The sequence below is a fragment of the Eubalaena glacialis genome, chromosome 4 (assembly GCF_028564815.1).
Source record: "Eubalaena glacialis isolate mEubGla1 chromosome 4, mEubGla1.1.hap2.+ XY, whole genome shotgun sequence".
Taxonomy (NCBI): Eukaryota; Metazoa; Chordata; class Mammalia; order Artiodactyla; family Balaenidae; genus Eubalaena; species Eubalaena glacialis.
This window is the reverse complement of record NC_083719.1, coordinates 175,733,922-175,753,643: the sequence shown is the minus strand read 5'-3', so window position 1 is coordinate 175,753,643 and position 19,722 is coordinate 175,733,922. Positions and strand designations below refer to the sequence as shown.

The window sequence follows — 19,722 nt, the reverse complement described above, 5'->3', positions numbered from 1 at the left end:
GGCATCCTTGGACTCCTCAGTCCGACCTTGTACCAACCTCTTGCTCAGAGAATCATTACTATTCCTTGTGTCTAAAGACTTTGATGGGGTGGCAGGTGGGGAAGCGGCTCCTCAGCTACCATCCTCTTGTACCGAGACAGATGACACATTGGCTCTTTTTCTAATAACAGATTTATTGAGACGTAATTCACACACCATACAATTCACCCACAGAAGTGTGCAATTCAGTAGTCTTTACTATAGTCACAGCATTGTGCAACCATCACCAGAGTCAATTTTAGAACATTTTTATCACTCAATACCCATTAGCGGTCACTCCCCATCCTCCCTCCCTCAGTCCCTGGCAACCACTAATCTACTTTCTGTCTATGGATTTGCCTGTTCTGGACGTTTCGTATAAATAGAATCGCACACTATGTGGCCTTTTGCATCTGGCTTCTTGCACTCAGCATAAAGTTTTAGAGATCAGTCATGAGCTTCATCCCTTTTTATGGCTGCATAGTATTCCATCGTGTGGATGGACCATATCGTTTATGTGTTCATCCACTGATGGACGTTTGGGTTGTCTCCACCTTTTGGACACTTTGCCTATTGTCTGCTTCTCAAGTGTGCCAAGTTTGTTCCTATCCCAGGGCCTTTGCCCCTGCTGTCTCCTCTTCTGCCAGCCTCTCCTGCATGTGGACTTCTGTGGCGTGAGTCTCCCCGTGGAGTGTGAGCTCCAGCATGACATGGACAGGGCCTGTTTTGTCTTCTGCTTCATCCCCAACACCTAACATGGTGCCCACAGTTGGGGCTCAGTCATTTTTTGTGGAATGAATGAATAGAATGGAGGCATTGGAGAATGAGAGAACTGTGAAATTGCGTCAAGCCCAGAGTTGACAGAGCCTAAGGGCTTCCCCACCCCTGACATCGACAGCCCCAGCATATCCCTGGGCTGAGACACCACTGTGGCCACCTATCCCGAGAGCCACCCCACAGGGGGGCCAGTGAATGTCCCACTCACCAGCTGGGGCCTCCAATGAGAAGCCCAGACCTGACTTTGGAAGGGTAAGGGGCTGACTTCAGAGGGGCAGGGGCCTTGGAGTCTCCCAGCCCCACCATCTCCCTGCTGGTCCCCTTCTGGAATGTTCCTCTGAGGGCCATGTTCAAAGACTGTGGCCACCAAGAGATGGGGGATGATTCTGTTGTGACAGTCTCAGGGGAGGACATTAGTTTGGGAAAGACCACATCCCCCCCAGGCAGGTCAGGGTAATCAGGGCGGTGCCCTCTGTGATGGGTACTCAGGGGGACGGGCTGGAGGTGAACTGAAACACCTCATGTTTCTGGAGACTGAACTCTATGTAAATGAGATCCCCGATGGCCAGACTTTCTAAGTGACAAGGGTCTCTTGGACAATTCTGATCCCCTGCCCAAAGCATTGCTCCTCTCCTCGAGGTTGGGACCCGGTCCACTGGGCCGTGGAAGGCATGGAGGATCAGAGAGGTGAAATGAGTTGCCCAAGGCAGCCCAGCTTGTGAGATCTGGAGGCCAAACTTGCATCTACCCCAGCCAGGCACAAAGGTATCAGCTTAAGTCACAGGGAAGAGTCCTAATATTGCTCTTAACTGAGCCCCATGCTGCATGCTTGAAGGTTGTCTTGCCTAATCGTTGTCGAGTGACTAAGGAGGGCTATCTTCGTGCCCACTTCACAGATGAGGAAACTGAGGCCCAGAAGAGTTTGAGTGACTCACCCAAAGCCGCACAGTGAGTGAGTGAGAAACCAGGTTCCATGTGTCGCCTGTTTGAGCCTTACTGACCCGCAGGCTCCAGACAAGGCCAGCACCACCCCCCCCAACCCCCGTCAACAGCCCCAGGAGCAGGGGATGGTGATGGCATCCAGCTTGAGCCTGCAGTGAGGGGGCTATCTAGACCAGCTGCACCAGGGTGATAGGTCCGCAGGGAGGCCCCCAGCTCAGCCACAAGGATCTGGGCCGTTTCTCTCTGAAAAGGGAGGAGGAAGTGGTTTTGCCTGTGTGCCGGGGACGGGTGAGGCAGCCAGCACGCATCTGGGGCTAGCTGATCTGTTAGGCAGGGGTTCCCATGCTCAGGGCCCACAATGTGTGTAGGGGCCCCCAAAATGTTTTAGTGTTTTAAAATCAGGAGAAAAAAATGGATACAATAATAATGAATATATAAAATAAATCCAGCCCAGGGTACGCTGGTCTTGATATCAAGGCGGTTGTAAAATATAATTTTAAATGGGTGTGTTCTTTTTTTTGTTTGTTTTCTTACAGAGCAAGTCATAATGTAGCCCTGTGGCACCCAGTGGGGCCTCAGCCTGTCCAGGCTCAATCCTGCCTCAGGGATTTTGCTCGTGCTGTTCCCTCCCCCTAGAGCACTCTTTCTGTGCAACAACCCGGCAATCAAGTTGACTCCTACCTGTCCCCCCAGCAAGCCCTTTCCTCCAGATCAGTTAGGCCCCCCTCTGCGGGGTTCTTGCAACTCCAGTTGCCCCTTCCTGACAGGCTGTCCACTTTGAAACAATGACATTAATCATTTCTCACTTCTCTTCGTTTCTCACCAGGTTATAGATGCTGGGAGGGCAGGACCTATGCCTGTCTTGGGGTCACCTCTTTTGTTCCCTGAGGATCTGGCACACAATAGGTGCTCAATAAAGGCTTGTCGAGGTCTGGATGGAGCAAGGGTGTCTATCCACCTGCATGCAGCTCAGCAGCTCGGTCAGACTGCAGACGGGGCGGGGAGGGGGTCGGGGTGTCCTAGTCCCCGCCCAGGGCTCACCTACTTAAGGAAACAGGAACCACTTGGGGCAACGCCCCACCCCGCTGACGTGCAGTCCCTGAACAGAAACCCAGGCTCCTGCAGGTGCCGGGGCACAGCCAGAGTGAGGGCCTCGGGCCCCCGCCAGGGTTCTCCCAGGTACGTGCCTATTTCTGTGCCCACCCCATGGTGGGTGAGACTGGGGCCCCCAGAGCCTCAGCCTCATCTCCACCCTTGAGAAGATAGCACATGGGGGCCAGGCTGGGCCAGAAGGAGGGACAGGGCTGGCGGGGTCCAGAGAGGCAGGAGGAATTTTCTGGGGGCACTGGTAGGTGACCATTGGGAAATAGAGCTGGAATTAGGGAAAGAACATTCCTGGCAGGGGCACAGCATGGGCAAAGACATGGAGAGGAGAGACAGCTTGATCAGTTTTGGGTAGAGCAAGGATGTGGGGATGAGGAGGTGGGGGAGGCCTCAATGCCAGGGTCAGAAGTTTAAAACAGTATGACTTCATTCATCAGCCAACAGCCCTGCACCCTCCTCTGTGCCCACCCAGTGCCAGGTGATGCTGGGGACCCAGAAAAATCCAAAAGAACCTAGCCCTGGACCCAATCCTCAAGAGCTCCTAATATGGGGGAGACAGAGCCAGACAGAGACACTCCAGCTCCATGAGGCAAGGCTAGACCAGAATGGTGGGGAAGGTGAGGGACAGAGAGGGATGCCCAAGGCTTTGTCTTAGAGAAGAGGCAAGAAAGCTGCCTGGAGGAGGGATATTTTTGCTGACTCTTGAAGGATAAGTAAGAGTTCTTCCAGGTAGAAAAAAGGAACAAGCTTGTAAACATTACTTCATGCTTGGTCACTACTGGTTTCATGAATGTTCATTATATACATACAGTGCTTACCGCTGTGCCAACTGTACCCTCTCAGGTAATTGCCATCATTAGCCCCAAATTGCAGATGAAAATTCAGGCACAGAGAGGTTAAGTGACTTGCTCAAGGTCACACAGCAGCTAAGTGAGGGAGCTGGGGTTTGAACCCAGGTGGTCTGCCTCTGATTGGGCTCAACTGATTTGTCACCCTGCTTCATTTAACATTTCTTAATGGATCTATTTAATTTCACTTGCTGCAGAATTCCTTTGGGTCCTTCCCCAGAGGGTGTGCTTGGTGTCTGTCTTCTGGCAGGAGGAAGTCAATATTGACTGGGTTGATAAACACATCCCCTCCCTGTGGAAACAGCTTGGTAACAAAGACCTTCTGAGATACTGAAAAGTTAGACCAGTGGGTGGGAGGAGAAGGGGCGAGTTGCAGTTTGGGGACAGAATTAAGGGTAAAAGTGAGGGGTCACGTGTGGACAACCCAGCAGGGCACAACCCTTTTGCTGGTTTTTCACTGACTTAATACTGTTTTGCAAATTGCTGCTGTTTTCTTTCTGTTTTCCAGCTCTGTTTTCTCTGTATTGGCTCACAAAGTCCTGTGGTACCTGAGCTTAAAACTGCTGAGAATGAGTGTGAATTAACCATGCACCTGACAAGTTATAGGTGTGCCATCTGTAGCCACCACTTGTGGTGACGATGGTGGCAGAAGCAACTGTTTGGGGCCACATCTCTGCAGTGTTTAATGAAACCATGGCAACCTTTTATGGTACCCACTGTGTACCTGCTGTTTCATTCATTCACTTATCATTTTGCCATCTCCACGTCCCTCCCAGGACAGTGATATTTACTTAATATTTAAATAAACTCAGTTCTTAAATACATATATTTTTAAAAGGGACTTTCTAATACTTGTAGTAATGACATAATAAGAATAAAAGGAAAAGGAAAAATCCTTGCGGGGGGGTGTTTTGGGACAAGTCGATGAATGAATGTGCATAAAGTGCCAGCACATAGTAGGTACTCAAGAAACTCAAGCCAACTTCAATCCTGTTGCTCTGTCCAGCCTGGAGGACTTCTTAAAGGAGGAAACACCACGAGCTGCATGAATAGAGCAAAGGTGCGAGGTGGACCAGGCTTGACTCTCTTTCCTCCCTCCCATTCCCAGGTCACCCCTCACCCCTGGAAGCCATGACAGAGGCCAGAAAGCTGCCCCCACCACTGCCTCCAAGACTGGACTGGTTCGTGCAGACTCAGGTGGACCAGCTGACCTGTGGAGGGGTCCCTGAGTGGTTCCATGGTGCTATCTCGAGAGAGTAAGGACACACCCACACCTTCCACCCTGCCCTTCACCCTCTTCCCTTGTCTGCCCCAACTCTAGGCAGGCTTTTACTGCAGAATTCTGGGCTTAGCTCAGCTAAGTGTGTTAAGAGGGTGGGTGAAAAGAGCTCTGGAGTCCCAGACTTGAATCCTGCCTCCTGCATGGACTCACTACGTGACCTTGAGCAAGCTACGGGTTCTCAGCTTTCTCTATACAAGTGGCCACCAGACCAGTACTGCCAGGGACCTGACAGGCCCCCGCCCCCCACCTCACCCAGGTGGGGATGCAACCTCACCAGTCAATGATGGCGGAATGCAGCCTCAGAATCTTTCTTAACACAGTTCCCCAAACAGCTGCTCTCATTCCCAACATGCACTTCCTACATCAGACTGAGCTCTGAGGACATGAACAAATCCACCTAGTCACCCCTAGGGGCTGGCTCTAAATAAATGGCGGAAAGAACATTTATTGCTACATTCTGCATGCAGGAAGTTGAGGAAACTGTGAAAGCCACAGAGAGGAGGAACTGGGCATGGTGTCTGAGTTCTGGGGTGCACCAAAAGAAATACAATGTGAGCCACACATTGCAATTTTAAATCTTTTTAGTAGCTTTGTTAAAAGAAGTGAAAAGAAACAGGTGGAATTAATTTTTATCATATTTTTTATTTAACCCAGTATATCCAAGATATTCTCATTTCAACATGTAATCGGCACTAAGTCCTCAAAATCCAGCACGTATTATATGCTAAAAGCACATCTCGATTCCCACCAGTCACATTTCAAGGGCTCAGCAGCCACACATGGCCAGTGGCCTTTGTATTAGACAGCTCGGGTCCAAAATCCCCATTCTGTCTCCTAGAAGGCCACATTACTCTTTGTGAACCCGGGATAATAGTAACAAGAATACACTAAGTCCCCTACATACGAGTGAGTTCCATTCTGATAGCGTGTTCGGAAGTCCAATTTGTTCGTAAGTCCAACAAAGTTAGCCTAGGTACCCAGCTAACACAATTGGCTATATATTGGGTTGGCCAAAAAGTACGTTCGGGTTTTTCCATAAGATGTTATGGAAAACCTGAACGAACTTTTTGGCCAACCCCAACAGTACTATTGGCCAACCCAACAGTACTGTACTGTAAGAGGTTTATGATACGTTCGCATCTTTGAAAGTTCGCATCTTGAAGGTTCGTATGTAGGGGAGTTACTGTAGTGAGCATCTTTGTGTGTTCTTACCAGCTGGCAGTTCCCACACTCACGCTGCATGCACGTCATCTGTCCTCAAGTGGGGCCCTGCGAGTAAGAGTTTACTTTCGCCTTAAGGAAGCTGAAGGTCAGAAAGGGACTGACCCTCACCAGGGGTCACACAGCTAATGAAAATCAGTGCTGGATTTTCAAATCAAATGCATCTAAGAGCAGCTCCTGCTTTATTACCTGTGACACCTTGATCTACCCAAAGGTACCTCTGGGGGGTGCCTTCCAGGCATTGGGAAGGCAAGCAGGGGCTCTGAGAGATGGTCAAGGTCATCAGAGGCTTCCTGCCACCTCTGGGAGAACACCCCTGTCCCTGAATATCCCAAGGTCTGAAATAACCAAGAAAAGAAGGAGTTTTAGGCTGTTTGTTCACTTAGAAAACAGAAAAGTACAGGCCTCTCTGGCTCAGGGGGCACCAGTACTGGGATGACTGGTATACCGGATGTCTGGCCAGTATGCTTAGCCATCTCTCTCCTGTATTTGCCCTTCCAGGGATGCCGAGAACTTGCTGGAGTCACAGCCACTGGGATCCTTCCTCATCAGGGTCAGTCACAGCCACGTGGGCTACACGCTGTCTTACAAGTAAGGCCTGGGCTAGGGACCAGGGCAGAGACAGGAGGGCTCTACAACAACTTCTCAGTGAGCAACCAGTGCGAGGGTCTGGCCAGATCTAACTGAAGAGTAGGCAGCTGCAGGTCTGGCTGTAACCAGCAGACTTGGGCCTGGCGGTAACTGAGACTGTGTGTCTGAGAACAGGAACTGCTGGGGACCCAAGAGTGGCAGCTGCATTTCCCCTTACTACCCCTCTCCCCCACCATTTAAATGTCAACTCCCTGACTTCACCCAGGGGGACATGTTAGGGGAAACCAGGGCAGCCCAGCTCCTTAAGTTCTCGATGCCTGATCCAGCATCTCAGTTAGAGGATTCAGCAGCACAAACTACTTGTCGAAAGGATTCCAGGCCAAAGGAATTTTTAAAATGGACCTATTACAGAGTTACCCATAGAGGGAAAAGCTTAGGCCTTTAGTCACACAGTCCAAGGCTTGGCTCTGCCACTTAAGACGCTGTGTGATCTTGGACAAGTTACTCACCCTTTCTGTGCCTCCCTCAAAGTCCTCATCTCTAACATAAGAATGCTAAAATTAATTCAGAGTCATGATGGGAGGATTAAATGAGACGTAGTAAGCACGTAGTGTGGGCCATTAATAAATGCATCCGTTCATTAATAATGGAGCATTTATTGAGTACCTGTACCAGTTTTCATTGTTGTCATATCTATTGATCATTTACCCCTTGCCAGGCACGGAGCTAAGCTTTTACCTGCAGTAGCTTGTTCCATCTTCACAAGAAGTCCTGAGGTCAGCCTTAGTAGCCCCATGTTATAAAGGGGGAAACTGAGGCACAGTGCAGTCACCTGCCAAGTGTCACATGGCTAGTGAGTGGAGGAGCCTACAAGGGAATCTAGGCAGTTGGGCTGTAGCCATGATGCTGCCAGGTCAAGGGCTGGGGGGTGGGGACAGAATGATGGGGAATGCGATGGCAGTGTCTCCGCAGAGCTCAGAACTGCTGCCGCCACTTCATGGTGAAACTTTTGGACGATGGGAGCTTCATCATCCCTGGGGAAGAGAGAGCCCATGCCTCTCTACATGCCTTGGTCACCTTCCATCAGCAGCAGCCGTTGCGGCCACATGGGGATCTGCTGACGCAGCCCAGCCAGCAGGTGAGGGTTGGGACACCCAAGGGCCATAGCGCCCTCCCAAGGGCCAAGCCCCCCAGACTCTTTTGCTCCCTCAGCCCCCTCAGCCTCTTGTGATTCTGTCATTCTTGCGGTCCCCGTTTCCCTTGTGGCCCCGCCCCTCCTGGTCCTTGTTCCCTGGCCCGCAGGCTGATTTTTTTACAGGAATTCATGTGCCAGGTATAACCTTGACTGATCTACAGGAATAGCATATTTCCTTATAAGACTCAGTGGGTGGGGCCCAGCCCTCACAAGCTGCTGTGGGAGGGGCATATCTCCTTATAAGGATTGATGGGCATGGCCTAGGCCCTCAGAAGGGGCTGTGAGTGTGGCATATTCCTTATAAGGCCCAGAGGGCAGGGCCTAGCCCTCAGGAGCTGCTGTGGGAGGGGCATTCTTCCTTACAAGGTTTGTGGATGGGGCAACCTCTGAGCCCCCATTTCCAGCATCTGGGACCACAGCCCCATCCCTGTACCCTCCTTGGGACTAAGCTGCATGTCCCCTCTGCCCCGCAGAAGGATCCAGCGAATGCGGATTATAAGGATCTCTTCCTTTTCTCCAACGCATTGGCTGAGGAAGCCACCAGCTCTGCTCTTGGCCTCAGCAAACATCAGAATCCCTCCTCTTGTCCCATGGCCCCTCTTGAGGAGGTATGTGACAGAAAACTGGCACCTTCAATCTGGAAGGTGGGAGGTGGGGCAGGGGGGTGCAGGAGCAGAGGTGGCCAACAGCTGCCAGAGGAGACTTTCTAGAATGAAGATTAGATCCCGTAGCTCCAAGCTCAAAACTTTTCAGGGAGACTTCCCTGGCAGTCCAGTGGTCAAGACTCTGTACTTCCAATGCACGGGGCATGGGTTTGATCCCTGGTCAGGGAACAAAGATCCCACATGCCACGTGGGGTGTGGCAAAAAAAAACCCAAAAAAACAAAAACAAACAAACAAACAAAAAACTTTTCAGTGATTTCCCAAGGCACTGAGATTAAAATCCCAACTATGATCTCCGGTCCCACTACCCATCACCAGCCCAACTTCAGCCCCTCTGCCAACCCTTCTGCTGTTCTGACACATCAAGCTAACCTCAGGGCCTTTGCATGTGCTGTGTGCTCTGCCCCCAGATTTCCCATGCCTGGTTTCTTTCATCACTTCTTCAAGTATCTCTCTCCCCAGTCTCCAGACCTAAAGTAGCCCCTTTGCCTTCTCCATCACATCATCCTGTTTATTTGCAGCAGAGCAGTCTGTAAAATTTGAAAAGTCTTGTTTATTTATGAGTTTTCATGTTTCCTGCCTGCCTCTCCCATCAAACTGTGAGCTTTGGGAGGCCTGGGAATCTGGCTTGTTCACCACTGCTTCTCCTGTCCCTCAGAGAGGACCTGGCACATCAGTGGGTTTGCAGGTGAGGGTGGGGGAACAGTCAGGGAAGGCTTCCTGGAGTAGGTGGCATAGAGCTGGGACATTCAGGATGAGGAGGAGCCAACCACACACAGAGATGCAGGGAGGGCATTCCAGACAGAGGAAACAGCACATGCAAATGTCCTGAGGCTCAGCGTGAAAAACAGAAGAACAACAAAAGCCAATGTGTGAACAGAGTGGAGTGAGCAAAAGGGACATTGTTGGGAGGTGAGGGGCCAGAGTCGGCAGGGGTCAATCATGCAGGGTCTTGGGGCCAGGGTGAGGATCTGGGATCTATTCCAGGTGTGCTGGGGAGCCATGAGAGAGCTTGAGCATGGTGGGATTGATGGTGTTCCCTGTGGCTGCCGGCTGCAGAAGGGGCTGTCTGGGGGCGGGAAGGAGGCAGGGACAGTATCCACATGGGAGAAACTAGAAAGGGAGCCCTAAAGGTGGATCTTGCTGATGGCTTGGAGGCGGAGGGTGAGGGGAAGAGGGTCATTGTCATGGTTTGAGTCCCCCGGTCATCCATTATTTGGGAGGTGATCCCAGGAGGTGCCATGAGGGGAGCAGGAAAGTGGGTCAGGAGAGAGAGGGCCACCAAAGGAGGGTGCTGTAGTGAGCAGGTTACCCCTGTGGACCCTGTGGAACACGCACTTCAGTTACCCCACCTTAGGGGCAAGGAGCTGTGGTACTGATCCTCCCTTCCATCAGTCATTAGTCAAGCGCTGTCTCTGGGAGGTTTTAATTCTCTGGTACCTCTGGTCTGCAAAGTGGCCAAAGAAGTCCCCAAGGCGGAGTCCCCACTGCTGGCGTTTGGGAGTGGAGCTGGGGGCACCAAAATGCTCAGGACAAAGGGATGTGGATGGGGCATTGACAGCATCTACCACAAATGACACCCAAGTTTGGGGCCTGAACAACCTGGTAGATCAGGGGTTGGCAAACTACTGCCCAAGGGCCACATCTGGCCCACTGCCTCCTTCTGTATGGCCCGTGAGCTAAGCATGACTTTTATGTTTTTGAATGGCTGAAAGAAATCAAAAGAAAAATAGTATTTCATGACCCTTGAAAATCAGATGAAACCCACATTTCCGTGTCCATAAAGTATTATAGGGACACAGGCACGCTCGCTCACTGACGTATGATCTCTGGCTGCTTTGGCCCTACAACAGCAGAGATGAGTAATGAAACATAGACTGACCTGCAAAGCTGAAAACATTTCCTCTCTGACCCCGTACAGAAAAAGTTTGCCAACCACTGAGGGAGACAGTGAAGCCCTTTACTGAGACAGGAAGGGTGGGGCGTGGGATCAGGTTTGGGGGTTTTCATTGGGACCTTCTTGACCCCAGGACGTCTGGGTGGAACCCAGATCCCAATTTCTGGGGCAGATTCAGAGCTGTGGTAGGCGGGGTGGCCCCAGGTCTCACCTGCTCTCGGTTTCAGGCCTTCACAGACCCAGTCCTGCTACATCGGCGAAAAGAAAGGAAGCCGTTAGCAGAGCCGGACGGGGCGTCCACGGAGGAAGCTACTTCGGAGGAAGCTTCCTCGAAAGCTCCTCTTGAGGAGGCCCGCCAGAAAATCTGGAGGAATCTCAAGATGCTCCCCGAGATGGGCAAGAAGGTCCAGCGGCAGCTGAAATCCCAGCTGGTGGCTGCAAGCTCCTCATCGCTCTGGGACCCCAGGCCATTGGTGGTGACCCATGGCTCTGGAGCTGGAGCAGGAGACTCAGCCTGGAAAAATAACGTCTACACAGACCCCTTTGTGGCCACGTCCCTCACAAGCCCCTCACAGCCCCAAGCTCCAAGAAACAGAGATGAGCCCTCCAGGAAAGCCTCAAGGTCGACCAGCTGGAGCGAGACAACCTCGAGGGTCAGGGACTGGCGCCAGGCAGTAGTGAGGGCCCTGTCCTCACAGGCGTCCAAACCGGAGCCAAGGGGCTTGAAAGAACCACAGGACTGTCTCCCTGAAGAGTACCGCTCACCGCCACCCTTCGCCCCCGGGTACCGCTAGGTGCGCCCCGGCTCTGGGACCCTCTCTGCCGGGGGCCGTTCACACCTGGACCTTTTGCTCTCTGCCATGACCCACTAGCCCTCAGGGACCTGAAGAATGTAATAAAGACATTGCTTGGGTCTGGTCCTGCGATTGCCAGTAGGGTGACCTGGTCATTTTAATAATAATTAGTAATACTACTAATAATAATAACAATGTTACAGCAGTGGCGTCTAGGACACCGACTCTGTGCCTGGCCTCACACCAGACCCTCCATGTTCATTATTTCTTTTGTGCCTCTGTGCAGGCCCATCGGGTAGGCTCATTCTGTACATTTTAAAGAAGAGACAGGAATTTCCCTGGCGGTCCAGTGGTTAGGGCTCCGTGCTCTCATTGTCAAGGGCCTGGGTTCGATCCCTCGTCAGGGAACTAAGATCCCACAAGCTGCGCGACGCGGCCAAAACGATTAAATTAATTAAATTAAATTAAAACTAAAAAAAATAAAGAAGAGCCAGGTTCAGAGAGGAGAAGAGGTGTGGCCAAGGTCACATGGCTGGGGTGTCAGCACCAGGATTCGAAGCCAGGTCAGTTTTGAGCCCTTTCCCCACGTAACCTAGGCACAACTCATAGAGTACATCCTTGTCTGTAACAGGGCTGTTCATGCCTTCCTCTCAGGGTTCTTGTGCAAATGGAGGAGATGAAACTTGTGGAGGGCTTGGCACACAGTAAGCACTCCTGACATCAACGGCAGCTTTAGGAGAAGCATAAGAGGCCCTTTCCTTTAAAAAGGGAGAGGCAGCCTAGGGCTGTGGATGGGGATGGGCTCTGGAGGGAATCTTGGGTTGTGGGGCTGTGTGACCTTTGGTGAGTCACTAGACATCTCTGGGCCTGTTTCCTCATCTGGAAAACCGGGAGAAGAGCAGTCCCTCTTTCTCAGGATGAACCAGCAGAATTCGAATAAAACCTAGGGCTTTAGTGCACAGTAGGTGCTTAATAAATGGGGGTTAGGGTGGGAGTGGGCACCCTAGAAATGATACACAGTGGAGGTGTCTGGGAGGGTCCCTGGGGGGCTGGTCTCTGTTGCAGGAATGACCACTCCTTGGATTGACCGGGGGCATGGAATGGGCCCCCAGGCTGACCATAGGTGGGCTGGGTATGGGGCTTCCCAAATCTGCAAGATGTAGAGGTCTGGGATCTGGAGTGAAGTGGGCCTGGGTTCAAGTCCACCTCTGCAGATGACTTCAGGAGTGGCCTTGGGCAAGTCACCCCGTTGCCTCTGAATGAAGTGTGAGTTCTCCTCAGCCAACCCTGCTGGGATGTCACAGGCAGCCAATGTGATGAAAGAATGGCAGGTGTTTCATGAACTGTAAAGCACTGTGCCAGCCTCAGTGAATGACATTCCTGCCACCACACCCTCTCCAGAGGCCTCCTCTGGCGGTTCTAATGAATCAATGCGGAGGTGAAGCTTTAGTTCCCTTGAGGAATTCAGGGATTGAGGGGGGAAAAAGGCGACTTGAGCAGTCGAGGGTAGGGTTGGGCCTTGGGAGGCCCTGAGCTGGGACAGCACGGGCCTGATCTCCACACCTCGCCTCTGCCCACCGAGACCCGCAGTGAGGCACTTCCAGCCCTCTCAGTGGAGAGACATCCAGAAGTCACCCCTTTCCTTGTACAAATGCGGAGATTGTGGCCCAGAGAGGGTGCAGCCACACCCAGGATCACATGGTGAGGACAGAGGTTAGATCCTTGGCCGCCTCCCTCTTGTGTGCCAGGTTTAAGTTGGGAAACATGTTTTCGGAGCAGCTGTGACTCAGTGATGTGTGTTTATTCCCGGAGCCCAGGGAGACCAGATTCTACAGTGAGATGAGGGGTCGCCCTGCCTTCCTCTGGCCCGGCTCCTCCTCCGCGGTACCCTCAGATGCGGATGTGGAAGGTGCTGGGTGCAAAGAGAAAAGGAGTCTGTCAGCAGGCAGAGGGTACCCTTCCTTCGTCCTTCTCCCCAGCACTCCCACTGGGAGTCCCCGAGGCATGCAAGGAGCCACGGTGCGGGGTGCAGGGGAGATGGACCCCCTCAATAAACCCCAGGCCGTGGCCCTCCTGACCCCCACAGGGGTTGAGAGCACATCACTTTGGATCAGAGTTTACATCCTGACTCTGCCCCAGACTCTAAGTGCGTGGCTACTCCTCTCTGGGTCTCAGTTTACTCCCCTGTAAAATGGGGATAATAGCTGTCCCTCCTTCACTGTGCTGTAATAAGGCCTAAAAAGAGGCGAATGTACAGCGCGGGACATACAGTAGGTGCTCAGTTAGTAGCAAGGGATTCATCCTGGTGTCATTATTCATGTCTCTGTGGCAGGAGACCAGCTTTGCTTATCCAGGGTAGAGGAAGGAGGCCCTCTGGTCATGAAAGGATACCACCAACGATAACAGCCACAACAGCAACCATAAAGCACAGTTATTGAGCACCTACTGTATTCCAGGCACTGCTCTAAATTCTTTCCATATACTAGCTCAGAGGTCACTCAACTTTTCTCTGCAAAGGGCCAAATAGTTGATATTTTCAACTTTTCACAATGACTCAGCGCCACCATGTAGCTCAAAAGTAGCCGTAGACACTATGTACACAAACAGGCATGGCTGTGTGCCAATAAAACTAGCAATGGACACGGAAATTTGAATTTCATATGGCTTTCATGTGTCACGGAGTATGATTATTCTTTTATTTTCTCCCCCAACCATTTAAAAATGTAAAAACCATTCTTAGCTCACGGGAGGTACAAAAACAGGTGGTGGGCCACCCCCTGTATTAACTCATTTAACCCATGCTATCCGCCCTACGGTGGGAGCACTGATTCTCCCCAGGGCTGCCAAGTGCTATTGTAGAGTCTGTTCACTACAAAATGTTCAAGCAACTGAGGGCTGAAGTCCAACCATATTCCACTCACCCAAAGAGCTGTGTCCACCCAGAGGAGGTATTCACAGGGTCTCTAATTATCCCCATTTTAAAGACACAGGGACTGAGGCTAGGGAGGTCGGGAAAATTCCCCAAGGTCACAAATGAATGAACAGGGGGATTTTCACAAAGGGAGTCTATGAACCTGTTCCATAAGAGCCTCTCTCATACATGGGAATGGATTGTGCAGGGTGGAGAGGAATGTCACCTGAGGAAGTCCGGCGCCCGCAGGATCATGTTCTGGAAGTCTTCCAGGGACAGTCGCCCGTCGTGGTCCCCATCGGCCTCATCCAGCACCTTCTCACACACCAGGCTCACCTCCTCAGCGCTCAGCTCTCCCCGCGTTAGCTGGGTCACTGTCTGCTCCAGGTCCCACACACAGATGTAGTCGTCGTTGTTAAAGTCTGCACAGCAGAACAGGTGGGGATGTGGTGGTGAGGGGACACAGGGGCAGGCAGGCTGGGCCAGTCATGGGCACATCTTGTCCCTGTCTTACAGAGGAGGAAACTGAGCCACTGGAGGGAACCCAAGACCCTAGGGTAATAGCTGGATCTTGCTTTGGAATTGGGCCTGGAACTCCTGGGAGGTCATTCAGTCACTCAAGTATTTATTGAGCACCTACTATGTGTCAGACGTGTGATAATTGTTATTCATTCCCTCTTTCAACAAGTATTTATTGAGTGCCTACTGTGTGCCAGGCACTGTGATAAATTTTCATTCATTCATTCATTCAGCAAGTATTTACTGAGTACCTACTATGTGCCAGGCACAGAGACAGATGGTGAACCAAAAAGACACTGTCACTGCCCTTGTGTCTCCTCAGAGAGAAAGTCAGTAAGGAGTGAACAGATGAATGAACAAGAAATTAAGCAGCATTGCTCCATGCAAGGAGAGAAATAGGCTGTGGCATGGAGAGTAACTTGGGGGCAGGGGTTACTTTTCACCAAAATTTCAAGGTAAGAAGGAGCCAGGGGAAAGGTATTCTAGACGAGGGCACAACAGAGGCAAAGACCTAGAGGCAGAAAGAGTTTGGTGTGTTGGGGAAAGAGCCAGGCCATTGTGGCTGGAATGGAGTCAGTAAACGGATGGGGTGGGGAGGTACCAGGGTGAGGTGAAGGACAGGGCCACGCAGGGCCTCGGAGCCCTTGGGGAGACATTTGTGATGGCAGGGCAGCCCCTGGCCCGACCCGGTCTCATTCCCGCTTCCCCACCCCGGGGGCCCTGCACACACCATAAATTTTAAAAGCGTAGTAGGCTTTGAGGTCGCGGGGAGCCATTTCACTCATCACAGAAAACATGTCCAAGAAGTTGTCCAAGGTCATGTGGCCATCCCCATCCTCGGAGAAGACCTGGGCGATCCTCTGACGGAAAGGGTTGTCCTAGAGACAGGAAGCAGGGAGCCAATCCCTGACCAGGACCTTGGGGGGAGGGCTCCGCATGGTTTCACTCTCAACATCCACCTTCCTGGGAACCTCCAAGTACCCCTCACCAAGACTCTCTTCCTCCCATGATCCCTGGAGAGGACTTCAGGCAACTCCAATCTCCACCCCAGTAGTCTGGGTGTCGTTAACCCCATTTCCAGCTTCAGAGGCAGTCACGTGACCCGGATGAGGCCAGTCAGGGATTTCCATTCACCTGGCAACCGTGATTGCCTCTGGGATGAGCATATGACTCAAACTTGCCAATCAGAGGCTGCCCTGGGAGAGTTGCTGAAAAGTTGGGGTGGAGGAACCTTATTTCTGCTTGTTGCAGAGCTTATGGGAGGAAATCTGAGGCAGCTGGTGTTTCCCTTCACTACCTCAAGAGAACAGGCTGCCTGAGACTGAAGCCTCTTCCTGGGAGAAGCTGAAAGATGGAGGGAGATTCCCAAGCATATCCTCAGAGACCCTGGTTCCAGCTGTATGTGATGCTAGGCCTCTCCCTGCATTTTTTGTTCATGTGATCCAACCCATTCTGTCCCTCTTGAATGAGGTTTCTGTCCCCTGTGATAAAATAATCTCTATTCATAGTCCCTCACCCCACAAGTCCCCTCCAGAGTCACAAACTATGGGTCAAACATCCAGCTGAGAAGAACCCACATTTAATAGCTCCTACTATGAAAAGAAAAATTAATGTTCCCTGAGTACTTGCCATGTCACAGGCCCTGTACAGAGCTCTTTACCTGCATTATCTCATCTCATCTTCCCAACAACCCAGGGTTTAAATCCTGTCTATGTCATGTCCTAGCTGTGTGATTATGAACACGTGTCTTAACCTCTCTGAAATTCAGTTTCTTCATATGTAAAATGGAAATCATCACAGTACTCACCTCATAGGAATGCAGCGAGGGACATCCCTACTATTTTTTCCCTGCCTGCCCCATGGCCCAGGCATACCTTCAGCTCAGGCATGCTGCCAATGAGCTCGTAGGGAACCTTCACATGAGGGTAGCTGGTATAGTCGAGAGGGACAAGCTGGGGGGCAAGGTCCTGGTAGCGATAGAAGAGCCTGGTGTGGGGACAGAAACAACGAGAAGGTCTGGGAGATGGGTGTGTGTGGCCTTGTCCCTACTCTCTCACTCTTGCAGCTGCTTACTCTACACTGAAAGATGCTGAGTCCCCAAGAGCCATTAGCCCTGGGCCCAAGCCTCACACACACAAAGCCAGACACAGGTGCCTCTATCGCCCTGGGGACAAGGCCAAGGTAAAGAGAGGACTCCAGAGCTAGGGAAAACTAGAGTGCGGGAAGCAAGCCAGGGAGGAGGAAATTCTTCCTGGGGGAGGGGGCATTGATGCTGGGTTTTGAAGCATGAGTAGGAGCTTACCAAGCAGATGGGGTTGACAAAGGGAAAGTGTTTAAGGCAAGGTCATTCATTCATTCCCTCTTTCAACAAGTATTTATTGAGTGCCTACAGTGTGCCAGGCACTGTGATAAATTTTCATTCATTCATTCATTCATTCAACAAGTATTTACTGAGTACCTACTATGTGCCAGGCACAGAGACAGATGGTGAACAAAACAGACACTGTCACTGCCCTTGGGTCTTCTCAGAGAGAAAGCCAATAAGAAGTAAGCAGATGAAAGAACAAAAAATTAAACAGCGTTGCTCCATGCTAGGAGAGAAATAGCATTCACATTTAGCATTCAGAGAATCTGAGCCAATCTATGTATCTCTGGACATTATCACATCATTGACAAGGTCTCTAAAGGCCCACATCCTCACACTTTCCTTCTCTCCCTTCATAATGGGGGGGCAGGGTTCTCTCAATGGGGCGGAGGAAACACAAAAATCTAATATTCAGGTTTTTCAAAAGGGTAAATGAAAGACATTTTGCAAAACACCAAATGCCGTACACACTATCTAGATGGTAGAGCCAGCTCTCCACCCTAATGCCCTCACCTGGTGACACCATACCATCATTGAAGCATGCTGAGCAGTAGCCTTGTAGAGACCATCCTTGATGAGTCAGAGGTCCCCAAGTTGCTAGGGACTGTCTCTGAGGGGGACAGGAGCCCCTCGGTCACATAATGGCTAGGAACTCAAGGAGGAGATATCTGGAACTTCAGTCCTGGCTTCCTTCAGAGAATAGCCTGGGCTTGGGTTTGGGCTTCTGTATGGCCTTGAGTAAGTCCCTCTTCCCCTCGACCCCCTTTCCCCTCAGTAGGTGTGTCTGACAAGCGAGAAGCTTGAGGCAGACAAAATGTTAGTCTCGAACTCCTTGAGGCTCTACCCATCTACCCAGGGGCCTGGGGTCAACCTCCCCTGTCTGAGCCTCAGTTTCCCCATCAGTAATCCAATCGTGATGACCAGGGTGACCTTGCAAGCTGTCCTCACCCAGACAATGGGGCTCACTGGTGAAAGGTGTGTCCATCAATAATGGATGTCCTGTGCCCACACAGCTGGGGCCTTGGCCCCGATCACTCTGCAGCCAAACCCCAGCCAGCTTCGGTTTCACAGCTCCAAGCTCATGGGTTGGGGCCTCTGGATAACAGCTCCATGGGATGAGTGATGATGTAGAATACCCATCTATGCCTGTCTCGCTCACACCAGGGACCTGCAGCAGCCTGGGGCCACCTTCTCACTCTCTAACATTGATGTCAACCCCACAGCCCAGAACTGGCTCTAGACTCTGCCCCTGGCCTCCCAGCCTCTTCACACTGGCCTCAGGGGGATCTTTCTAACATGCTGATCTGCATCTCCCACGCTCACACACTCTCTATGGCTCCCCGCCACCGTTGGGAGAAAGCCCAAGCTTGTCAGCCTAGAGACATGACAACAGGACCAGATGTGACTTCTCAGCCTTCCCGTCTCTGCATGCATCCACCGACCATGCACGCAATCCCCCCATTAGTGCTTTAACCCTTATGAAGCATTGAGTGTGGTCAAATTGCAAATCAAGCAACGTATAGAAAGTTTCCAGCTCTTCCTCCCTCCTCCCTAGACTGACCTCATGATTTCCTTCCTCGTGAAGAAGGTGCAGTCCTGCGGAGAGAGATGTTGGCTTGACCCAGACCCTGCCTGGGGGGGCCTCCTTCCTCTCCCACAAGCCCGCGCCCATCGCTGCCTGAAGCCACACACAGAGCCGCCCCAGAACGCTTGCTGACTGCACACCCAGGACAAAGGGATGCTGTTCCCATTTCTTGGGCCAGGAAACCAAGGCTGCCAAACCCACCGAGGGCCCGGCCCATCACCCCTACCTGATATGCTTCCAGCTGCTCATGAGTAAAGACTGTTTGCTTGTTGCCCATGGTGAAGACCACTGCCAGGACTCTGGAACAAGCTCCCAAAGCCCCCAAACTCCTCGGGGCCACACGTCGGCAGGGCAGGCTGCTGCTTACCAGTGTCTGGGCAAATCTCCCTGCCCTGGTTGTCACCTGCCCACCCTCCTCATCACCCCCAGCCTGGGTGAGACTCAAGTTACAGCCGAGCTCTCTGGGCAACAGCCTGAGTATGTCCACGGCCACCAGAGCAAGGAGAAGGGCTTTGGGAGGTCACAGGGTAGCCTTCAGTGGGGAGAGCACACCTGCCACCACCAGGTGAGACCGGGGGTATGGGGCACCTTTGAGAGATGGGCAGGGTGGTGGAGAGGCTGCCAGCACACCCCAGGTCAAATTCCAGCTCTTTACCCACTAGTTGTGTGGCCTTCGGCAAGTCATCTGGCCTCTCTGAGCCTTGTTTGTAAGATGGAAATTATATTAGTACCTACCTCATAGAGTTGTTCTGAAGATCTAATGAGATCATTAATACAACCCCCCAAAAAATATTTGACCACTGGATACAAGCAAGTTCTAGGCACATAATGGTAAACAAGCTAGATGAGGTCTGCATTGGAGGTGATGGTGAGGATGATGCTATGGCTTGAGAAAAGCAATCCAATGTCTACGTTTGGGTTAAATAACGCCAGAGTTCTTTATTGCAGGACTTGTCAGAGGCTTTAATATGTTAGTGTGCCCCATGCATCCTCAAGGGGTAAATACAATG

At 51.6% G+C, this 19,722-nt stretch overlaps 2 protein-coding genes across 4 annotated transcripts; one reads left to right on the top strand and one right to left on the bottom strand.

The window, feature by feature from the left end:
- Positions 1–4,820: 4,820 nt before the first annotated feature.
- HSH2D (hematopoietic SH2 domain containing) lies at positions 4,821–11,421 on the top strand. Of its 2 annotated transcripts, none has more exons than XM_061188694.1 (5): positions 4,821–4,870; positions 6,694–6,783; positions 7,756–7,921; positions 8,452–8,586; positions 10,766–11,421. In XM_061188694.1, exons 1-5 carry the CDS (start codon positions 4,821–4,823, stop codon positions 11,330–11,332), a joined length of 1,008 nt encoding a protein of 335 aa, XP_061044677.1. In that variant the 3' UTR covers positions 11,333–11,421. The 2 variants fall into 2 exon arrangements, with proteins under 2 accessions (XP_061044677.1, XP_061044676.1); XM_061188693.1 differs by having other exon boundaries at positions 4,821–4,945.
- Positions 11,422–13,222: 1,801 nt separating this feature from the next.
- CIB3 (calcium and integrin binding family member 3) lies at positions 13,223–18,989 on the bottom strand. Of its 2 annotated transcripts, XM_061188691.1 has the most exons (6): positions 18,939–18,989; positions 18,689–18,723; positions 16,637–16,748; positions 15,493–15,640; positions 14,470–14,665; positions 13,223–13,244 (listed from the first exon to the last, which is right to left on the bottom strand). In XM_061188691.1, the coding sequence occupies exons 1-6, from the start codon at positions 18,987–18,989 to the stop codon at positions 13,223–13,225; spliced, it is 564 nt and encodes a 187-aa protein (XP_061044674.1). The 2 variants fall into 2 exon arrangements, with proteins under 2 accessions (XP_061044674.1, XP_061044675.1); XM_061188692.1 differs by lacking the exons at positions 16,637–16,748; positions 18,689–18,723.
- Positions 18,990–19,722: the final 733 nt, after the last annotated feature.